This window comes from Larus michahellis, chromosome 18 (assembly GCF_964199755.1).
Source record: "Larus michahellis chromosome 18, bLarMic1.1, whole genome shotgun sequence".
Taxonomy (NCBI): Eukaryota; Metazoa; Chordata; class Aves; order Charadriiformes; family Laridae; genus Larus; species Larus michahellis.
The window spans coordinates 4,188-26,122 of NC_133913.1; the positions used below are offsets into that span (position 1 = coordinate 4,188).

At 59.0% G+C, this 21,935-nt stretch overlaps 2 protein-coding genes and 2 long non-coding RNA genes across 8 annotated transcripts; all 4 read right to left on the reverse strand.

The window, feature by feature from the left end:
• Positions 1-342: 342 nt before the first annotated feature.
• On the reverse strand, positions 343-1,822 carry LOC141732847 (uncharacterized). The gene is made up of 4 exons (XR_012584168.1): positions 1,707-1,822; positions 1,526-1,605; positions 815-868; positions 343-706 (listed from the first exon to the last, which is right to left on the reverse strand). It is a non-coding gene; the product is annotated as an uncharacterized LOC141732847 (long non-coding RNA).
• Positions 1,823-4,979: 3,157 nt separating this feature from the next.
• On the reverse strand, positions 4,980-11,122 carry LOC141732848 (uncharacterized). Of its 4 annotated transcripts, none has more exons than XR_012584172.1 (7): positions 10,801-11,122; positions 10,060-10,118; positions 8,777-8,932; positions 7,534-7,630; positions 6,979-7,039; positions 5,728-5,824; positions 4,980-5,581 (listed from the first exon to the last, which is right to left on the reverse strand). It is a non-coding gene; the product is annotated as an uncharacterized LOC141732848 (long non-coding RNA). The 4 variants fall into 4 exon arrangements; XR_012584171.1 differs by having other exon boundaries at positions 6,979-7,107; XR_012584170.1 differs by lacking the exon at positions 4,980-5,581 and having other exon boundaries at positions 5,688-5,824.
• Positions 11,123-13,952: 2,830 nt separating this feature from the next.
• On the reverse strand, positions 13,953-17,313 carry ASB16 (ankyrin repeat and SOCS box containing 16). The gene is made up of 6 exons (XM_074562187.1): positions 17,213-17,313; positions 16,291-16,645; positions 15,628-15,895; positions 14,521-15,013; positions 14,332-14,445; positions 13,953-14,249 (listed from the first exon to the last, which is right to left on the reverse strand). Exons 2-6 carry the CDS (start codon positions 16,598-16,600, stop codon positions 14,064-14,066), a joined length of 1,371 nt encoding a protein of 456 aa, XP_074418288.1. The 5' UTR covers positions 16,601-16,645; positions 17,213-17,313; the 3' UTR covers positions 13,953-14,063.
• Positions 17,012-20,972, reverse strand: HROB (homologous recombination factor with OB-fold). 2 transcript variants are annotated; one of them, XM_074562185.1, is made up of 10 exons: positions 20,779-20,972; positions 20,458-20,508; positions 19,246-20,160; positions 19,033-19,116; positions 18,701-18,841; positions 18,398-18,506; positions 18,233-18,318; positions 17,905-18,027; positions 17,548-17,740; positions 17,012-17,347 (listed from the first exon to the last, which is right to left on the reverse strand). In XM_074562185.1, exons 1-10 carry the CDS (start codon positions 20,779-20,781, stop codon positions 17,274-17,276), a joined length of 1,779 nt encoding a protein of 592 aa, XP_074418286.1. In that variant the 5' UTR covers positions 20,782-20,972; the 3' UTR covers positions 17,012-17,273. The 2 variants fall into 2 exon arrangements, with proteins under 2 accessions (XP_074418286.1, XP_074418287.1); XM_074562186.1 differs by lacking the exon at positions 17,905-18,027.
• Positions 20,973-21,935: the final 963 nt, after the last annotated feature.

The window sequence follows — 21,935 nt, forward strand, 5'->3', positions numbered from 1 at the left end:
GCAGGCTGGCGCGGCGGCCACACGTGGGCGCCTGTGGCACCGACACTGACGGCCGCCGCAAAGCCCGCAGCTTCATGGGCTGTGGGGCCATGCGAGCGGCTGCCAAAGAGCTTTCCAACGAGGCACGGCTTTCCCTCCTGGCTCTTCGGGCGTGGGAGCTGTCGCCAGAGCCGCGGCCCTACCAGAAAATGCTTCGCAGGCTGGCGCGGCGGCGCCACGTGGGCGCCGGTGGCGCCGCGGCTGACGGCCGCCGCAAAGCCCACAGCCCCACGGGCTGTGGGGCCACGCGAGCGGCTGCCAAAGAGCTTTCCAACGAGGCACGGCTTTCCCTCCTGGCTCTTCAGGTGTGGGAGCTGTTGCCAGAGACGCGGCCCTACCGGAAAATGCTTCGCAGGCTGGCTCGGCGGCCCCACGTGGGCGCCGGTGGCGCCGAGGCTGACGGCCGCCGCAAAGCCCGCAGCCCCACGGGCTGTGGGGCCACGCGAGCGGCTGCCAAAGAGCTTTCCAACGAGGCACGGCTTTCCCTCCTGGCTCTTCGGGTGTGGGAGCTGTCGCCAGAGCCGCTATACAGACTATACAACCAACCTCCAGCGCCTGTGCCTCTACTTAGCTTTCAGACAGCCAGGGGTCTGAATTCATCTTTGACAAAAAACCCACAACAAACAGCTAACTGATGTGTTCCTGCGGTCACCAGGTTCCTCTTCATCTGTAAAACAAAAAGAAACCATGGCTCCAGCAGTGACCACCCTGATAGTAGAGGCCAACCTCTTCTACAGCACCCTCCTCCTCAGAGGTGCCATGGCAATCCGCTCACCTGTTTCACGCTGATTCCAGAGTCAGAGGCTGCAGCAACAATTATTTATGATACCTAAGATACCAACAAACACAAAATTACCATTGCATTTCTGTGAAATCACCGGTCCCATGCTCCTCCTCAATACTATCCAGCTCACCTCAAATGCAAGGGACTAGAACAGACCAGACCCTCTTGACACCCAAATCCAAAACGATATGACAAAGACTGATGAACCTGCCTCCATTTCCTAGCCAACCCCCAGCACCAAAACTTTTAGAAACTTCTTCTCCTCAACTGTCAAGGAAGGACTCCCACTTCTTCTTGACAGCTCCCATTCTATATTTGCAACCCTGAAACCCCTGTGTCAGCCACTCCTCAGGAGCTGCTCTTCTGACCCATGCCCTGTGTTCAGCAGGCACCTCCTATCTTCTGTCTTCCCACAGACTCTGGGCTCTGCTATAGACCCACAAAATAAGTAATGCCCTGACACGATCTATGAGGGGCCTGCTGCAAGCTGCAAAAACTCTAGGGACACCACGGCACTATTTGGGCAATGGGGAAAGGTGATGAGCCATGCCATACCCTGAATGACACTATGCCTTACATCCCTCCTGCTTTCTTGAGAAGTGTTGAAGTACAATATGCACATGCATACAAAATGCTCACCCTAACCCCTACAACATAATCTCATCATCAACCCAATTAAGAGAAACAAGATCAGCAACTCACACAGCATACTGCAAAACCGGTGGAAAAAACCACAGGCCCATCTTCAATAAAGTCAGGAATTCTAGGAAAATGCAGCACTCCTAGAATAAAGAAAAGCACACAATTAAACCATCTGGACATCCCCTAAACACTCATCACAAAGTTACTGACCTGAAAAAAAGGAAACAAAAAAGCTGCATACCAGTCAACTTTCTACTATACAGGTGGCAGGATGTGTACTGGTCCTGAAGGTCTTAGCTCAGCCTTCTTACCTCTGCCTCCCTAAATACCAAAACATGCCTGCCCCAAAGCTGCAGCCAAGTGAAGGACCAACAGAGCACCAACCCCAGAGGAGCCCAGCAGCAGAACAAGCTCCTGAGCCGAGCCTGTGGCTCATATACCCCGGGCCCCGCCCACTGCCATCGGGCCCCGCCCACCGCCCTTCCCACAATCCCCTGGAGAAAGGGGCGGGGACAACCCCCCAGAAGACAAAAAGGTGGCCACAGGAGCAGGAGGTCCTTTTCTTATGCCTTAAGTTCCCAGCAGGCAAAGCAAGTCATTTTTATTTCCATTGGGCACTTGCCTCTGGTGATTCTCTTACCGCTCTTGTTTGAGTTCTGTCTACTTGTTGCTGTAAAGAAGAGAGTTCTGCAGGCATCACTTTATTTTTGCTATCTTCAGATATTTTCGTGGTTAATTGGTAATCGTGTTTTATGGTTTTAGAAGAGTGCTGGAAGCAGGTGATTTCCAGAAGACTGATGAGCACTTCCTGGAACCTGGAGGACTAAATCACCATGGAGAGGCGCGTCAGCCCATAGAGAGGCGCATCGGCGGACTGCGGGGCGTCCTGGAGGACTAAAGTGCCATAGAGACGCCCGTCGGCTGACTGAGCAGCGTACTGGAGGACCAAAGTGCCATAGAGAGGCACGTCGGCTGACTGAGGGGCGCCCTGGAGGACCAAAGTGCCATAGAGACGCCCGTCGGCTGACTGAGCAGCGTACTGGAGGACTAAAGTGCCATAGAGAGGCGCGTCGGCTGACTGAGGGGCGCCCTGGAGGACCAAAGTGCCATAGAGAGGCGCGTCGGCTGACTGAGGGGCGCCCGGGAGGACCAAAGTGCCATAGAGAGGCGCGTCGGCTGACTGAGCGGCGCCCTGGAGGACCAAAGTGCCATAGAGAGGCGCGTCGGCTGACTGAGCGGCGCCCGGGAGGACCAAAGTGCCATAGAGAGGCGCGTCGGCTGACTGAGCGGCGCCCTGGAGGACCAAAGTGCCATAGAGAGGCGCGTCGGCTGACTGCGCGGCGCCCGGGAGGACCAAAGTGCCATAGAGAGGCGCGTCGGCTGACTGAGCGGCGCCCTGGAGGACCAAAGTGCCATAGAGAGGCGCGTCGGCTGACTGAGCGGCGCCCGGGAGGACCAAAGTGCCATAGAGAGGCGCGTCGGCTGACTGAGGGGCGCCCTGGAGGACCAAAGTGCCATAGAGAGGCGCGTCGGCTGACTGAGGGGCGCCCTGGAGGACCAAAGTGCCATAGAGAGGCGCGTCGGCTGACTGAGCGGCGCCCTGGAGGACCAAAGTGCCATAGAGAGGCGCGTCGGCTGACTGAGCGGCGCCCTGGAGGACCAAAGTGCCATAGAGAGGCGCGTCGGCTGACTGAGCGGCGCCCTGGAGGACCAAAGTGCCATAGAGAGGCGCGTCGGCTGACTGAGGGGCGCCCGGGAGGACCAAAGTGCCATAGAGAGGCGCGTCGGCTGACTGAGGGGCGCCCTGGAGGACCAAAGTGCCATAGAGAGGCGCGTCGGCTGACTGAGCGGCGCCCTGGAGGACCAAAGTGCCATAGAGAGGCGCGTCGGCTGACTGAGCGGCGCCCTGGAGGACCAAAGTGCCATAGAGAGGCGCGTCGGCTGACTGAGGGGCGCCCTGGAGGACCAAAGTGCCATAGAGAGGCGCGTCGGCTGACTGAGCGGCGCCCTGGAGGACCAAAGTGCCATAGAGAGGCGCGTCGGCTGACTGAGGGGCGCCCTGGAGGACCAAAGTGCCATAGAGAGGCGCGTCGGCTGACTGAGCGGCGCCCTGGAGGACCAAAGTGCCATAGAGAGGCGCGTCGGCTGACTGAGGGGCGCCCTGGAGGACCAAAGTGCCATAGAGAGGCGCGTCGGCTGACTGAGCGGCGCCCTGGAGGACCAAAGTGCCATAGAGAGGCGCGTCGGCTGACTGAGGGGCGCCCGGGAGGACCAAAGTGCCATAGAGAGGCGCGTCGGCTGACTGAGGGGCGCCCGGGAGGACCAAAGTGCCATAGAGAGGCGCGTCGGCTGACTGAGCGGCGCCCTGGAGGACCAAAGTGCCATAGAGAGGCGCGTCGGCTGACTGAGCGGCGCCCTGGAGGACCAAAGTGCCATAGAGAGGCGCGTCGGCTGACTGAGCGGCGCCCTGGAGGACCAAAGTGCCATAGAGAGGCGCGTCGGCTGACTGAGGGGCGCCCGGGAGGACCAAAGTGCCATAGAGAGGCGCGTCGGCTGACTGAGGGGCGCCCTGGAGGACCAAAGTGCCATAGAGAGGCGCGTCGGCTGACTGAGCGGCGCCCTGGAGGACCAAAGTGCCATAGAGAGGCGCGTCGGCTGACTGAGGGGCGCCCTGGAGGACCAAAGTGCCATAGAGAGGCGCGTCGGCTGACTGAGGGGCGCCCTGGAGGACCAAAGTGCCATAGAGAGGCGCGTCGGCTGACTGAGCGGCGCCCTGGAGGACCAAAGTGCCATAGAGAGGCGCGTCGGCTGACTGAGGGGCGCCCTGGAGGACCAAAGTGCCATAGAGAGGCGCGTCGGCTGACTGAGGGGCGCCCTGGAGGACCAAAGTGCCATAGAGAGGCGCGTCGGCTGACTGAGCGGCGCCCTGGAGGACCAAAGTGCCATAGAGAGGCGCGTCGGCGGACTGAGGGGCCATGGAAATGGACACCCGGAAAACTGCCGGGCACAGACAGGGGCGCGGTAACGCGTAAGAGCCGATACTGAAGCGCCGACGGCCGCTCTCGAGGCCGGGCGGGCTGCGCCGATCGCGCTCGAGGCGGCGGGCAGCTCGACGGAATCCCGGCGGTCCTGGTTCGCTCTCCGGCCGCCGCGCTCTCGAGACCGGCCTCCGCGAAGCCGCGGAACCAACGCCCAGCGCCGCCGGGGGCGGGTCCAAGGCGGGCCGGAGGCGGGGCCGCAGCGCACGGAGGAGCGCACACCTGCAGGACCCGCCTCCAGCCGCCGGGCGGCAGCACCCCCTTAATTATCGATTTAGGGAATTTATATCACCTGTTTGCACTTATATAGAAAATATGCTGAGACTTATACATTAACATTTATGATACAGAATATCTATTTAGACTGTCTGCTTACACATCTATTTTGACACTAATATCTTTTTATAAATACATTTTTTTAAATATTTGTATATTCTAGGATCTTTTGTATAACACAGAAGCACAGAATCATAGAATCCTTAGACAAAGAGGTTTTTATTTTGAACTTATTTTACATACATACTATTATTTCTCAATGTATATATTTATCATATATAAATGAGAGATTGTTCTCTATTTCAATGCCTCACGCCCATAGTTACAGGTTTTCACATTTTTTTTAATGCATCCCAAGATTTTCAGACGTTTTGGGGCTGTGAACCACCTCTTTTGGGAGACCCTCACGTAACCCCACGTCCCCCACTCACCTGCTCCTCTGCCGCATCATCGCTGCCCCAATGACATCGAGGTACCCCAAATTACATCATCACAACCCTGAGACACACAGACGTCCTTCTATTCACTCCAAAAAAATGCCCAAAACACCCAGACCCAGGGCTGGCCCCTTCCCCTCAGGGAGGCTCCGCCACCGGCTGCAAACCTGGGCTGGGGCATCTCTCGAGCAGCACGAGATGCCTACGACGAGGCACCTGGAAAACAGAAATCCCCAGTTATAGCTCAGCATCTTAAAAAATAGCCCGGAAGGGAGTAGAGGAATTCCGTCAGACCGAGGGACAGGACAGTCGCTGAGCTACAGGAGGATTCTGGGGAAGCAGCTCAGCTCCAAACACAGCACAGCCTGCAAAAGCCAGGATGCCATTACGTTCTTAGCGTAAGGGCGAACACTCTGGCCGGCGCTGGGAAACGCCTGGCCCCTTCCTCCCAGTGCGGCTGCAGGGAGATCACCCAGCGGGGTGGCAGGAGCAGGCTGCGCTGTAACACCACAATCGATGCTGACAGACCCACTGCCGCAGGTACAGCCCTCACACTGCCGCCGCCCACCTCGCTCGCTGGGTCAGTGCAGCCGAGAAGGAAGGGTAAACTGTGAACAGCAGAAGGAACAATAAAGAACAAAGCTCGGTCATTCACGTTATGCTGAAAAGGTGTGCCTACATTTACATACACTCATTAAAAATACTTGTACTGTAGAAGTATTGGACTTTCCTCTGGCACTAATTTAGCTCACACAGCTATGAATTCATACCATTACATTATCTCTCTCCAAAATACATAGCTATAATTTGACTATAGGATTTTTGTGTGCTACACAAGGAGGAGGGACGTCTGGCCAGCTGCACTGCCCAGGAGAGATGCTACTGGACTGCTGAGGAAACAGGCCACTGAAAGCCAGACAGAAATAAAGTGCTTCAGAGCACGCCGTCTAAATAGCAGGAAAAAAAAAACCAAACGTTATATTCAGTTGCCTCTCTTTTTAAAGCGTCAGAACAAATACCTATCTGCTTAAGGACACCTCCTAAATTGTATGCTACAGCTCTACAGGCAGTTGCAGTTTAAACCATGCAAGCCAGTTTGCAAATCATAAAAATTTAACTTTTTTTTTTTTTATAAGGTTTCATTTAGCACAGAAAAATCAGTGAGATAAAAGATCCCCCCAAATGGTTTTACCTTTGCGGGGGAAGGGGGAAATCCAATCTACATTGTATGCTACAGCTATACTGGCAGTTGCAGTTTAAACCATGCAAGTCAGTTTGCAAATCATACAATTTTAACTTTTTTGGTTTTCAAAGTTCCATTTAGCACAGAAAACCCAGTGAGATAAAAGATCCCCCATATGGTTTTAGGGGGCGAGGAGGGGGGGTGGAAATCAAATCCCCGGCGCTGCAATCCATCAGGCTACCAAAAAAGACCGGCAGATTGGCTAATGCTTTTGGCCGTGTTGAACATGCAGAGGAATGTGTTTTTATGGTATCTCGACTGTTACAACCGAGAACCCAAAGACCGGCGATGCCACCAAACTGTTGGAAAATGTGCTGTGCTTGGGCCTTTGGAAGGAAATTTTTTTTCTTTTCCTTTTTTAGAAGGGAGCACAAAGGCTTGTTGCTGATGGGAATTCCATAAAATGCAACCGCTTTGAATGAACAACAGTCCCATTTTGGAAAAACCTCTTTCCAAGCAAAGTCAAAATGACACGCTGCAGGTTACAGACAAAGAACGTTATTGGAAGCCACAACTCACCAAAACCACATCAGGACTCGCCGTCAGCAGTTACGAGGCTGCTGATGCTTCGTGTCAAAGCCTGGAAAACATGCAGAAGCGACACCGATTTGTCCTGTTTTGTCCATGTCTCTTCTTCGACCTGGATTGCTTTTAGGACAGATGCCGGTATCTCAGTAAGGTTTTTGAGTACCACCATAAGATACTTTTAAAATTTATTGACTGAAAAAGCATTAAGCTTTTATCACAAAAACAAAGTCTGCTTCTTCTGAACACGCGAACTCTTATGAACAGTTTCTTCCCTCTTTTAGTACAAAATTATTTTCACAGTATCATTTAACAGTAAGCACACAGAAAGAGAAGATTATGCTCTCAGGAAGAGAAAAATAAACAGAGGGAAGTAAGCTTTGCACAGGCATAACATGCTCCAGAACAGACTTTATTTTACTTTTAGGATTTTGTTAAAATATTTCATAGAAGAACTATAGAAGGAGAGCTGGCACCTCCTTCGTGTTAACTTCAAAGTCCACACAACAAGGACCTTAGGAAAAAAGCAAACGCGCATCGGAGACGTACCACATACTCGCAGAGCACTCCGGATCCTTTCCATCTGTCCCGTACTGTCGTGGCAGAAGAAAGGGCGACCGCAGAAGAAACGCTGGCAGTTGACGTTCTGCCAAGAGAGGAAAAAACCCTTTAGCGTAAAGCTGGGTAGGAATCTAAAGCTCCCCTCTTTTGTGGAGGTTTGCAAGGACTACAGCCAAGCGGAGGAAAAAGTATTTGGCTTCATCTCTAGCACAGCTGTTGATACGGGACACTAGAGCTTTTGCATTTTTCAGACAAACCTGACTTTTTTTTGACTCACTGGCAGCTTTAGTTGCCCTAAAGCCACTTTCCCAGATACACGCAGATACACGCTGCGACAGACACAGACGCCTAAGCACATTTTCTTCAGCCTATATAGAGACAGGGTTTCCTCACCCTACACATCCCGAGTTTTAAGATTTTTGTTAAAGGGTACAGCAACCCACCTCTCCTTCTAAACCGCCTCCTTGCAAAAAAGCAGTGATTTCTTTCCAGGCCGTTTCTCCCAATGGTCAAGATCTTTTCAAACTGCCATTGTGCCACCAAACCTGCTCAGGGTCCCTCCCAGCTTTTGGATGCCCTTGGATTTACCGGGCACACGCTCACTTCCACCTCCCAGCAGCAAAAACACAGCACGCTCTCAGACCAGACTGCAACCCTGCGGGTGCCCGCGCACACCCGGCTGCTTTGATGAGGAGCCCCTGAGCGTCCCAGTGAGCGCAGGCTGCACGCCCAAGGTCAGCTTCACCTGCACCCATTTCAGGGCATGTGGTTTCTGAAACTGCGAACTGAAAACCGCACCTTGACACTTGGCCACAGCAGAAGTGATCCACAACGAGAACTCCACAAAAACCTAGCAACGCAACTTGCAAACCCGCATCAAGGGAGAAAAATAAAAGCTTCACCCGGTGCACAGGAAAGCAGCAGAGGGAGAAAAGGGTCAGCGTTCATAGCCCTTACAGAAAACAGGCATTCTTCTTCCACTCCTAAACCTGTCTGTTAGGTCTAAATATCGCAGCACTACCACGGCCATACTGAGAATAGGGAAAAATGGCCCTGCTGCCAGACATTTACGGAGCAGGACACACAGACAGAGGGACTTCTTTTGCCATGCACAACCCTGAATTTCCTGAAAGTTTATGTTTAACAAAAACAACCACATGTAACATACTGCCAAACAATATTTAGCAATTAAACTTTGATGTGTTGGACACACAATTTGGGGGGAACTTGCCATTTGCTTCCTGCTGCTGCTGTTGTTCTTCCTTCAGAAATTCTACTTGTAGCCACGTTATTCACTACCGGTTCAAGTATTTACCTTCCCGGTATTGCCAGCACTTTTACACAGGCACGTCACTTAATCACTCTTCTAAAATTATCCAAATGAAACCTGTAGCCACAAAAGAGAAGTGACAAAGAAAAGGAGAGGTCAGTCAGCAAAAGAGCTCTGCAGGCTGCCATGTGCAGCCAACAGTGCACTCTGTTTTTGAAAGCACACACACCCCCACAAAAGAAAACAAACAGACAAAAACCCCGGGACCTTGTATCTTTTCTGAATGCCAGAGCTCATCCCTGTCTTAGTGTATTGTCTCGCGAGAGCACAAAGCGCAGACGATCTGTATCCCAAGGACATTTGCACATGACGAATACGAGTTCAGAAATAGTCCAGATCTCTAAAAGCGGTGTCATTTTTCTGGTATTAATAATCATAACTCAATTTTAGTCACTGGCACGTTTGGGAGGAAACTAATTAACTCTTAAACGTAGCCTCTCCTTGGGGGGAAAAGAGCGTGTTAGAGACTGGAAAAAAAAGAAAATTACGATTCGGAGCTCCCATCCATGAGGTAGCTGTGGGGACATTAATGAAAGTAAAGAGTAACAGCAGCAACATCCAGTGAAATTTGGCTTTCATTCTGACCGTGTACTTAAGAGACCCTCCGAATCTGAACCTCAGTCCTAGGAAAGACCAGGCCTTTTCTGGAATGACAAACTTTTTTTGCTTAAAAGTCCTAGACTGAAGGCTCCACAGAACAATGTGGATTGAGCCACAGAAAAACATGCCTTCCACAGTCAATCAATAATAATAAAAAAGTGTAAAAATAAGCAACACATCGGTTTCCATCACGTTTCATTCATTACATTTCTACTGGCCTCTAGGTGCTCAAACATTAACTAGATGGACACCACAGACTAGTAGAAATTGACTTATGCATAGGAAAAGAAAAGGCTATTTCCCACTTGCCCCTGGAATCAGTACGAACAGAAGAAAAACGCTTGACCCTAACAAAGGTAATTTACCAGAAGTGAAAGTTCAGGCTTTGATCCCAAAGGAAACCATTCCTAACTACCAAGGGACCAACTCAGGCAGGAGGCACACTCTGTTAATTGCAACTCCTCATCAGCTTTTCTGCACCGGCTGCAAATTTGCCTTTTCTCCGGCTTTGACAGGGAGTATCTGTAGCATCCCTGAACTCACAAATGTGTCTCCCTGCTCCCCGAGCCCCACACGTGCATTACCTGAGCAGCAAGCAGAATGAGCCGTGCAGGATTTTCTTGCCGTGCCGCAGAAGGTGACCCTGGGAAAAGAAGAGGAGAGAAATGAGCCTGTTTGTCACACACAGCCAACAGGGACGAGCCGAGGGACCCGCAACCCATACTGCCCTCGGAGCGGGGCCAGGACGGGACCCTCCGCGCAGAGAGAGGGGGCCTGGAGCAGATTTCATCTTGAATCCTGTTCCTGAGCCCAAAGCCACACAACTCCCTCTCTTTCTCAGACCCAAAACCAGCCACACAAGCCTGTTCGCCAGACCGGGGAGCAGGAGACCTGGTCTCGGTGTCGGGCCCCAAACCGGCCCCCCCCACTCTGCTTCCTCCCTCCCTCCCTCCCTCTGCAGCCCCCCTGGGCGACGCTGAGGGAGCGCAGCTACTCCACAGCCCGGCACCCCCAGGGCCCCACGGGCATTTTGGGGGGAGCGCTGGGGAACTGCGGAGGGGCCGGCCCGGCGCCCCTGCGGGGCGGCAACAGCACAGCCCGGACACTGCTTTCTTACCGCCGTTCCGGGCTTCATTTCTCCGGCATCGCCAGCACCGCACCCTAAACCCCGCAGGCGGAAGGGACCCCGCGGCGAAGCGCGCCCAGCCATCCCCCTCCGACCCGACAACGCACCCCCTCAGGCCTCCCGCTCCCCCAGCCCCACTCAGGGCCCTCCCGGCCCCCCCATCAACCCTCGGGGACCCCTCAGGCCTTCCGCCGCTCACCTTGACGCGATCCAGCTGCCTCACGACGTGCTCGCGGCGGCCGCGCGGGCCGGGCCCGGCCCCGTCCGCTGAGCCCAGCTTTCCCCCCGGACCGCCCCGCTCCGATTTCGATCGGGCCCAGCCCGCCCATGGCGCACGCCTATTGGTCTTCGCTCTCCCCCCTTCCTCGGGCAGCCCCGCTCCATTGGCCCGTCGCCGCCGTCAATCCCCACCGGCGAGGCGATCCGACCAAAGGGAGCGCAGCGCCCGCGCTCTGATTGGCCCATCCTCCCGCCCATCCGCCCACGAGCGATTGCCATGGTGAAGACGCCCCGGAGGGGGCGGGGGGTCGTCACCGTGGCAACGGGGCCGTGCAGCCGGGCCCGCCGGCGGGGGATTTACCCAAACGCGGCTTTTTCTCCTTAAAAACTGTTGAGCTGTTTGCAACAGCACAAAAGAAACCCATTTCGCGGACCGGCCCCCTCCGCAGTGCTCCCTGCGGTCCGGCGTTTCTAGGGCGAGCCGGGGTCCCGCAGGTTGGCGGTGGCACCGGCCGCTGCCGCTGCGTGTGGGCCAGCACCTGCGTGGCGGGGCGGGAGGCAGTTCCGGGAGGCGGGGCCAAGGGGGCGGGAGGCGGGACCGGGGAGGCGCAGCTGAGGGGCAAAGAAGAGGAGGGCGGAAAGACGGAGCCAGGGGGCCCGCAGGCACCTCCCCAGCTGCAGTACCGGCTTTTGGTCAAAAAGTCTTGAGCTGGGACGACCAGTACCCCCAGTGCACAGCCGCACGCTGCCGCGTCCTTACGAGCATGAGGCGGTACTGCAGGCGGGGTCCGCGCATGCGCAGTACAGCGGGCTCCACAGCGCTCACTGCTGGCGAGCAGAAGCCAGTACTGCAGCTCGGGGCGGGAGGCGGGACCGAGGAGAGTCCTATTTTCCCCAAACTGGTTTCCGGCTGCACAAATCGGGGTGGATTTGGCTTTCCCGGGAGCCCGAAATTGGTATATTTTTTTTTTTGGCCTTCCTCCGCCGCCCAGGATGGTGCCCGGCAACAGCCCGTGCGGGGCCGGCGCTGCAGTACCGCGCTTGGGCCACGGGGGGGCAGCAGCAGGGAGCGTGCGGTGAGGCGTGGCCAGGGAGGGCCGGGGGCGTGGCCAAAACCGCCAGGGGGCAAGGCCATGGGCGTGGCAAGGGAGGGCAGGGGCGTGGCCAAGGAGGGCAGGGGCGTGGTCGACCGTGCAGGGGGCGTGGCCAGTGAGGGCAGGGGGGCGATGATAACACGGGGCGGGAGGCGTGGCCACAGCGCACGCGCCGCCCCCCACCTACAAGAACGGCCGCCGGGCGGCAGCACCCCCTTAATTAACCCGCTCTTAGCGCTCATTAGGGTGATGAGCGCTGACCGCTCTCAACCCGCTTTAGTCCAGCCGGGGACCGGAACCACTTACCGGGCTGCGGGGCTCCCAGCTCTCGGTCCTGCCCGCACTCGCAGCCCTGGCAGCGACAGCCAGCGCCTCTACACCAAAAACCTGCGGAACAGGGGCTTTCACCCCGGAATGACCCCAGGGACGCTGCATCGCTCCGCGCGGGGCACCAGGGCCAGGGGGGTGGCAGCAGTGGGTCCGAAGAGGACCAGGGTAGGAGGCAGGGATGGCGCCTCATCCACAACACAACACGGTGATTTTGGCTTTTCAGCATGAACATTTTTATTTATTTTTTCCTTTCTGGCTGCACAAATACATATATAGCACAGACATTTACACTCATGTATCTACTTGCACATATATATTTAGGGAATTTACATTATCTATTTACATTTATATAGAAAACCTGTTTAGACTTAGATCTGCTTAGGCTTATACATTAACACTTATGATATAGAATATCTATCTAGACTGTCTGCTTACACATCTATTTTGACACCAATATCTTTTCAGCACTTCATGCCCACAGTTAGATGTTTTAACATTTTTTTAATGCATCCCAAGAACGTTCAGACATTCTGGGGCCGTGACCCACATCTTTTGGGGTGAACTGGATCCACTAACCTCAGGAAAACCAGCAACAAAATATCAGTGTTATGAAGGTAACATTCATTTTCTAAACAGCTCAAAACCTTTCCATCCCCTGGAGCTACTTCAAGAAATATTAATAATTAAATAAAAAGGAAATAATGAAATAGATACAATATTTACAAATACATATACGAAATCCATCACTGGCAGGCGCTGGGGAAGCTCCAGCCTGGACTCAGGAAGGGACGGGAACTGGATTCTAGAGCCCACTGGTGGGGATCAAAGGCAGGTGAGCGGACAGGGTCTTCCACGGACGTCAGCCATTGCGGGAGGGGAGGGGAGGGGAGGGGAGGGGAGGGGAGGGGAGGGAAAGGGAGGGCCCCTGGAGAAGGCCCTTTAACGGCCCGCCCCGGCCCCTTCGATCCCTCAGCTCTTGCGCGCGCCACGGCAGGCGGGATGGAGCACCCTATTGGTCAGCTTGGGTCACGTGACCCGTCCAGCCCTCCCGCAGGTGGGAGCCGTCCGTGGGGCGCACGCCCGAGGCAGCTGCCGCTGGCTGCCGCGGCAACCAGACACGGGACCCTCCGGCGGAGGAGACAGCCGGCCCCGCTCCACACCCCACCCGGACGCCACTTTTTTTCATTCTCCCCAGGGCTGGGCACAAAAATCGCAAACGTCCGGAGATTGCTCCCGCCCGCGCCCAAGGCGCCAGGAGGAAAAATCATGGCTTGTCCTCACGCGCTCTGGGAGCGGCTTTCCTCGCCCCACAAGCCTTGGGGTGCTGGGCTTTCCAAGCCATGTCAGCCTCCAGTCCACGTCCTCCGTTCACTGCAGTGCCCTGTCCCCTCCGAGGGCTTTGCTGTCACATCCTCCAGGTGCTGCCACCCCCCCACCCCCCGCAGGGCCTGGCTGTCACTTCTCTAGGGCCTGTCACCCCCCTTCACAGGCCCTGTCCCCCCTGGGGCCTGTCTGTCAACCCCCCCCCCCTGCCCTGGGGCCTGACACCTCCTCCCCAGGGCCTGGCAGTCACCTCCCTGAGGCATGTCACCCCCCCGGCCCTGTGACCCCCCCTTGGCTCTGTCCCCCCCTCCCTGGTCCCCCTGTCCCACCTGGTGCAGTGACCATTGCCCCAGCTGGTCCCTGCAGGGAAGGAGACACCCCAAGAGCCACCTCTGCCACGTCCTTTATTCACACTAGGGTGCTTGAGGGGGACACACAGAGGCACCGACTCCCCCTTGGTCACTCCTGGCGGGAGACCTGGAGCGGGGGGCTGTTCTCAGGAGATGACCCCAGTGAGGGGCAGCTGGAGGTAGTGGCGCAGGGGGGCTGGCAGGGCCAGCTTGGGGACAGCAAGGTGACAGCGGGCGCCCAGGTGCCGCCGGACAGCACAGCGTGCCAGGTGCTGCAGGCGCCGCGGTGTGCCCGCCATGCACTGCGCTGAGGCATAGAACTCTTGGTGCTCCTGGGGAGGGGGGACACAGGGACAGAGAGGTGAGCGGGGTGTGGTGGCAATGGGGGACACACACACCGTGTCACCCCCTTACCTCCCACAGCTCCGGGGGCACAGATCCCACCCAGCTCTCGGGGGGTGGGATGCGGTCGTAGGCGTTGAGCACCATCTCCAGTGCTGGTGGGTGCCGGCAGCAGAACTTGAGCATCTAAGACAGAGAGGTGTCACCGAGGGAGGGGAGACATCGCCACCATGTCCCCATCACCCCCCCATGATTGCCCACCTTGGGGTGGACGGGGCCGGCGCCATGGTTGAGGAGGAGGGCGATGGTTTCCTCGGGGTGCTGGTGCCGATACTCCTCGACAGCGTGGAGGGCACAGTCCATGGGGGTGTACCCAGCACAGTTGGGGATGGTGGCATCGGCCCCATGACGCAGCAGCAGCTGTGCCAGCCGGGGTTGCCCATTGCCGCAGGCATTGTGCAACGGCGTGTGGTCCTTGCGGCCAGCAGCCCCGGGGTTGGCGCCGGCAGCCAACAGCCGTTCGGCCACTCGGTAGTAGCGCTCGGCCTCCTCAGGGCGCTCAGCTGCAGCGCAGGCAGCATTGAGGGGGGTCTCGCCTTGGCGGGTGCGGCAGGAGGGGTCGGCACCATGGTGGAGGTACAGCTCCACATGGGCCACCAGCCCCTGCCGCGCCGCCACGTGCAGGGCCGTCAGCTGCTGGTCACGTGTCCCCAGGTTCACCCGTGCCCCATGAGCCAGCAGCAGCTCTGCGCACCTGGGGGAGGCGACACACGGCTGTGACACAGCTGGAGACAGCCTCGAAGACCTCTGTCACCCGCCCCGGGGACACCACCCCAGAGCCACCCCCCTGGGACTACTGGGATGAGGATGCTGGGGGGGCGCTCACTGCAGGGAGCCCAGGGCCTGGGAGGGGCGGGGCTTGGCTTGGGGGCGGGGCTTGTTGGTGCCCAGGACTGTATTTTTGGGTGGGGCTTGGTTTTGGGGGTGGGATTTGGTCAGGGTGGAGAGGGTGGGGCTTATCTTTGGAGGTGTGGCTTGGATGGGAGGTGGAGCCTAGCATGGGGTGGGGCAGGGCTAGGGTGTAGGTGGGGCTTGGTATGCAGATGAGGGTGGGGGGGTGGTTTGGTGTGTGGGCGGGACTTGGCATGCAGATGAGGCTGGGTGTGTGGCACGGTATGTAGAGTGGGGTGGGAGCAGCAAAGTATGCGGATGAGGTGGGTGGAGCCCAGCATGCAGATGAGCCCCACCCTTGCCCAGGGTCTGCCCAGGCAGCTGGGTGGAGCAGGGGCTGGGCATGCAATGGGGCACGGCCTTGTATGCAGATGAGGGTGGGCGTGGCAGGGCATGGCCCACGTGGGCGTGGCGTACAGAAGGCTTTCCGGCGCAGTGCAGAGGTGCAGGGGGGCCGAGCCCTCGGCGTTCAGTAGGTTGGGGTCTGCCCCAAAGGCCAGCAGCAGGCGGGCACAGTCGGGGCGGGGGGCAGCCACGCTGTCGTGCAGGGGGGCTCGGCCCCCCACCACTGCGTCCACCACCGCCCCCTGCAGCAGCAGGTGCCGGGCACAGTCGCTGTAACCCCGGCTGGCAGCGATGCGAAGGGCCGAGGTCTGCTGCCGGCGGGAGCTCAGCACCCACAGCCCTGCCAGATGGGGAGGTGTCAACGGGGGGGCGCAGCAGGGGCACCCAGAGGGGCTGCTCCAGCCCTGCCCACCCACCCCTGACCCCACACCAGACCCCCCACCCACTCATATGCCAGCCCAGGGGGATGACTGTGAACCCCAACATCCCCCTGTCGCCAACCCCAGCCAGGAAAAGCCCTGGGGGGAGTAAACTGGGATCGTCCCGCCTTTCCCAGGGAAGTCCCACCACCCCCAAATGAGAGCAGCCAGCCCTCCTCCCCCCAGCCCATGAAGAGCTGCATCCTCAACCATCACTCCTCACCCTGTCTCCCCTTGGCACCTGGGGGAGGAGAAGGGGCGGGGGAGCAGAAGGGACCCCCCACACACACCCCATGCGGCTCCCCCAGTCCCGTACCCTGCTCGGGCGACCACACAAGCTCCTCGCTGACCATCTCCATGATCATATTCGTGGTGGTCTCATCCTTAAAGATGCTCTTGATGCGCAGGATGTCCCCAGTGTACAGGGCGTTGTGGACAGCGGGGTCCCGGCAGTACTCGGGCCGCCGGTGGGGGGTGAGGGGAGGCCGGGGGCTCAATGACAAGAACCGCCGCGTGGCCGATTCTCGAGCCAGGGCTCGACGGCGATCCTCCTGCTCCAGCAGCTCCTGCTGGAGCCGCAACGAGCGCAGCGCGGAGGAGCTGAAGGCGAAGGTTTCCTGGGCCATGGAGACCCCAGAAGGGCTGGAGGGTCAGTGAGCTGCCTCCTGCGCCTGGGTGGGGGTTATAAATAGGGCTGTGCCCCACACACAAATGCTGAATCAAGAGCCCAGGCCAGGCCGCCCTATAAATAACTCCCACAGCGTGGTAAACAGTCACACTAGCGCAAGGCTGCCAGGGAGTTTAACCTGTTGGTGGGTGCGAGATGGGGAGTCCCATGGGGCTGGGTTGGGAGCCGGGTGCCCCCCCAACCCTGCAGGGCTCAGGCTGAGGCTGCACAGGAGCACTGCAAGAGGAGAGGGAGAGCGGGGACTCCCCCCACAAGAAGGGTTTGGGGTGCTGCAGCTCAGCAGAGAGGGGACAGAGGGGCACTGCTGGCCACGGTGGCAGAGGGGATGGTGACACACGAGCAGACAGGGTGAGGCAGGGACAAAACAGCCCTTTAATGCAGGTTTGGGAGCCGAGAGGGGCTGGCCTACCCAGAGGAGCAAGGACAGGCGCTGAGGCCATGTCCACCTGGGACTCCCCACGTCCCCGTAGCTCTCAGCTCCAGAACAAACACAACAGACATACAGAGAAAGGAGCAAGCGGTGTATCGCCTGCTTCCTGGGCATCCTCACCAGGCCATGGTGCAGCCCAGACTGTGCCAGCAGTAACCGTCTCCCTGGCCCCACGGCCATGTCAGCAGCAGTCAGCTTGGGCTGGAGCAGAGAAGAAGTCCTCAGGCAGCTCCCCCAGGAGCCCGTCCAGGTCATCTGCAAGGGCACAGGGAGGATGAAACACATGAGTTTTACATGTGTATACAGAAGGAATAGACTCCACATACTGGGAATTGGATGGGATGGGATGAGACCCCTTTGGCTTTACAGGGGAGGGGAGACACTGTCCAAGCCCAGGACCTGTTTCCCGTGGGACATAGAGCTTTTCCTCCCCACCTTGAGCAGGCCCAGCTCACCCATGTCGCAGCCGTCAGCTCCCACCGGCTCTTCTCGCCTGGGCCTGGGGCTCTGCGGGTGCAGGAAGAAGCCCCCAGGAGACTGTTCTGCGCTGTGGCTGCCCGTCCTCAACTGTCCCCAGTCCTGAGGTGCAGGGACACCCCGGAGGGGCTGTGCAGGGTGGTCTCGGAGTAGCTCAGCCTGGGCAGGAACCTGCAAAATCCAGCAGAGATTAATTGTTGGGGGCCCACAGGATGATTCAGCTCTCCCTCCCAAGCCTTCCCATTCCTCTTGAGGGTCCCTCCAGTCCAAACCCCCCTCGGGGGATCCCAGCATCCCTGTCCCTCCAGGGCCAGCAGCCCCATGCCCTCCCTCACCTCCTGCTGTGCTGACAAGGGCTGCGAAAAGCTGCCCTCGGGCTCCAGTGGGTAGATCTTGAGCAGGTTATTGGGAGTGACGTTGAGGTAGTGGTTGCGGTGGGATGGGGAGAAGACGCCCACCTGCGAGGACAGAATGGTCGGTCAGAGCCAGAGCTCTGGCTTCTGCTGGCCACAGCCTGGGGAGGAGCTGGCAGAGCCCCTTGTCCCACTCCCATGGGATGTGAGCCCGGCAGCTGGGCACAGTGACTGTGAGTTAGTGGCACCTGTGGCAGAACCAGCCCCAAACACCTTGCTGCTGCCAGAGTTCTGCCTCCGCATCTCCTACCTGCTTCAGGAGCAGCACCGAGCCGGGTTTGAGCTCGCTCTGTCTCTCTTCCAGCAGCAGGCGATGCACCGTGCCCTGCATCTCTCCTGCAGATGAGGAGGGGACCCATTAGCCACAGGGAGCAATAGCTGGGAGCCCCAGCCTGACCCGGACAGCCACACTTACCGGTCGGGTCCCTGAACACAGCACCAGCGTCAACGTTGGTCCTGGTCAGGGTCTTGATCATTACTGCCATGCTGGGGACCTTGTTCTTGGGGAGCTGCTTCAAGGCTGCCTGCGCACAAAGACCCTCATCACACCGATGTCCCCGAGAGCAGCCCCGTGGGCCCACGTGATGTCTGCAGGCAGCCCCAGCTTGGCCCGCTCCCCACATTGATGCCCAGCTCTGGAAACAGCTACAAGTGGCAAAGGGAGAGCTGGGACACCAAATCCTTGGGACCAGTGCCCTCTGCCAGGGCCCCCCCTCACCTTCCGCAGCACCATGACCACGCTGTAGGTCCTGAGAAAGCAGCTTGGGTCTCTCTCATCCAGCCCCAGCTCCATCTTCATGGCAAGCCAGGGGCCCTTCCCGAAATCCTCTTCCGTGGGCGGTGAGGAGCTGGGCAGTCCCTGGAGTCACAGGACAACAGCGGTCACCACCCTGGTGCTGAGCCAGCGCATCCCCCTGCCCTGGCACAGCAAGGGGGGAGCCCCAGGGACCCCCTCCCCTTCCAGCATCACCCTCTGAAAGACTGGGGATTGCCTGCAGCAGCACCACCACCAGGATTCATACCCAAATCTGTGCTGCAGCAGGGGCTTACCTCTGTTCGTGGCTTTGCCACAGCCCCATGAGCTGGAGTTTGGGGAGCAGAAACCAGGATCTCCTCCAGGAGCTTCCCAGTGTGCTTGTGGGACAGAGAACAAGAGATATCATGGGATGCCCAGGGGAGGCTCTGAGGTTGCCCCAGAGTTTTGCATCTCTTCACCAGCTGCTCCCATCCTATCCCCTCCCCATCCCTATCCCCTGCACCCACCTGCTGGGGCAGGATCCCGGCAGGCCCTGGGAACCGGCGAGTCTTCCCCTGTGGTGGGAGTCGAGGGGTGGCCCCGGGCGCTTTGCTGGCTGCCGTCACCAGCTGCACCAGGTGGTTGGTGACCACTGGGGTCTGCAGGCTGGCCGGAGCTGGCTGCGGCGGCTGCCTCGGCACGGGCTCCACGCAGCTCATCAAGGCTGATGGGTTGGTGGGGGGCCGCTGGGGTGGGGGGCAGCTCTGCCGGGGAGCCTGTGCCATGGGGGTCCGGGGCACCTGCAGCCCCACGGAGGAGCCACTCACTCCTGGCTGGTATGGGGATGCTTGGAAAGGCCTCAGGGCTGGACCCCCGGGAGTGGGGACAAAGCCACACAAGCCACCCGGCTTTCCCAGAGGGGTGGGGGGCCCAGGGGGGCAGGCACTGGCTGTGCTGGGCCGCAGCACCAGCTTGGGAGCTGCCTGTAGGGTGGGCAGGGGGTCCTGCCTGCCCTCCACCCCTCCGGAGCTGGGAGAGACCAGCTCCTCTCCCACCCGCAGCTTCTTGGGGGCTGCCCATTCCTGAGGGCTCTCCTGCCCCGTGTGTGCCTGGGGGGGCTTCTTCCACTGCCCGGGGGCTGGCCAGGCAGCACTGGTCCCCGCCGGCAGCTTGGGACCCTCCAGCTCCATGCAGGCAGCCAGGAAGAGGTCATTGTCCAGCTCATCCTGAGGGGCTGTCCCTCCGGCCGGGGTTCCCTGGCAGCCCATGGGCTGCTCCCCCTGCCCAGTGATGGGCCGCAGGCTGGGGGGATTACCAGAACGGTGACCCAGCTGGGGTCCCAGGGGGTGGAGAGGCTGCTGGCCGGGGGCCGGGGGCTGCCCATGAATTGGAGCAGGGACCATGAACTGGTTTTCTGCGTCCTCCACGGCAGAGAGGAAATCCTGCAGGAGGAGAAGGCAGCGGGCAGCCAAACAGCACCATCTCCCCATCCCTGTCCCAATCCCACCCCACAGAGCCACAGGTGAGGTGTGCAAGCCAGCACAGGACCCTGCCCCGATGGCCCCTGGGGATTAAAGCCATCTCTTAACGAGCTAACACCACTTAGCGAGTTACCACACCTAGATGGGTTAAAGCCTTCCCCCCCCCCCCCCCCCCGCGCCTCATAGGGCAGCTCAGGGCATTGAGGTGGTGCTGGGACCTGGTGGTGTCCCCGGGGCTGTCACTGTCCGGTCCCTCACCTCGTCTGCCAGGTCCCCGTCAGCCCCAAACAGCTTCTGGAGGCGGCAGGCCTGCGGAATGAGGATAAAGCCAGAGAGGGGCTGGTCATGGGGGCCCCCCCCACCCTGCGGGGATCCCAGAGCCACCCTGTCCCACCGCTCCCCCCCCTCCAGGGGACACCCCGCACCCCCATCGCCCGGCCCAGCCCGCGGGGGCCGGGGGAGACACCGAGGGCCCCATGGCAGAGACCTCGCCCCACCCCCTCCCCGGAGACCCCAAACCTCCCACTGGGCCGGGCCCACCCCACGAGGACCCCAAACGTGTGTCCCGGTCCCGGTCACCATGGCAGCAGCGCGGCCCAGGCGGCGGAGGCGGAGGCGGAAGTGTCCTGGGCCGGGCCGCGACCCCGCGGCCCAAGGAGAGCACGGCTCCTTTAAGGGCGCCGCGCCGCCAGTCGGAGGGCAGAAATGCGGCCGCGCCTCTTAAAGGGGAGGTGGCACCGTCCGTCCCTCAGTCCCTCGGCCCGCCCCTCCCCAGCCCCGGGGGTCCCTCCCGCTCACCCCCCCGCGTGTGTCCCCGCGTGTCCCCTGCGCACACGCGTGTGCCCCGCGCGGCCCCGCCGGCTGACTCAGCGCCGCCCCGGCCCGCCGTGATTCATCCCCGCACGTCCCCGCGGGGGGACCGGTCCCCCATCACCACCCCGACCTCCCCGGCTGTCACGCACACGCGTGTGCAACTGCACGAGCAGTGACGGCAGCCGGCGGGGCGAGCACACGCGTGTGTGAGTGTGTCTTGCCCACCAACGCCCTGCGTGTACTCACACGCGTGTGCAGCTGCACACCAGCCCGTCACACGCGCGTGCCCAGGGGTATGTGGCTGCACACAGGCCTCCGTGCACAGAGCGCATGTGTGCCACTGCACACACATTTGTCACAGGTGCACACACACGTGTGTGATTCCCTGCCAGCATGTTCCATGCACGTTCACACACATGGATTCACATACGTGCAAGAGCAATCACACACCAGCTTCTGGTGCATGCACATGTGTGTGCAGCTGCATACCAACCCGTGGCACACATGGATGTGCCGTTGCATGCCAGCCTGTCACACACACTCACACATGTGAGGCTGTTACATGCGTCTGTGCCTTTGCGCACCTACCCACAGCACACGCAGGCTCATACGTGTGTCGTTGCACACCAGCCTAGGGTGCACGCATACTCAGGTTGTGTGCTATTGCACGCTAATTTATCTCACACGCACATCATTGCACATTGCCATGTGGGTCATTGCACACCAGCCTACAGTGCACACACGCTCAGGTGTGTGCTGCTGCATGGTAGCTTATCACACACTCCCGCATGTGCTATTGCACACCAGCCTGCAGCTCACATATGCGCTCATATGTGTGTTATTCCACACTAGCATGTGACACAAGCTCCTGTGCCCTCACATGTGTGCCATTGTACGTCAGCCTGTAGCACACACGCTTTTAC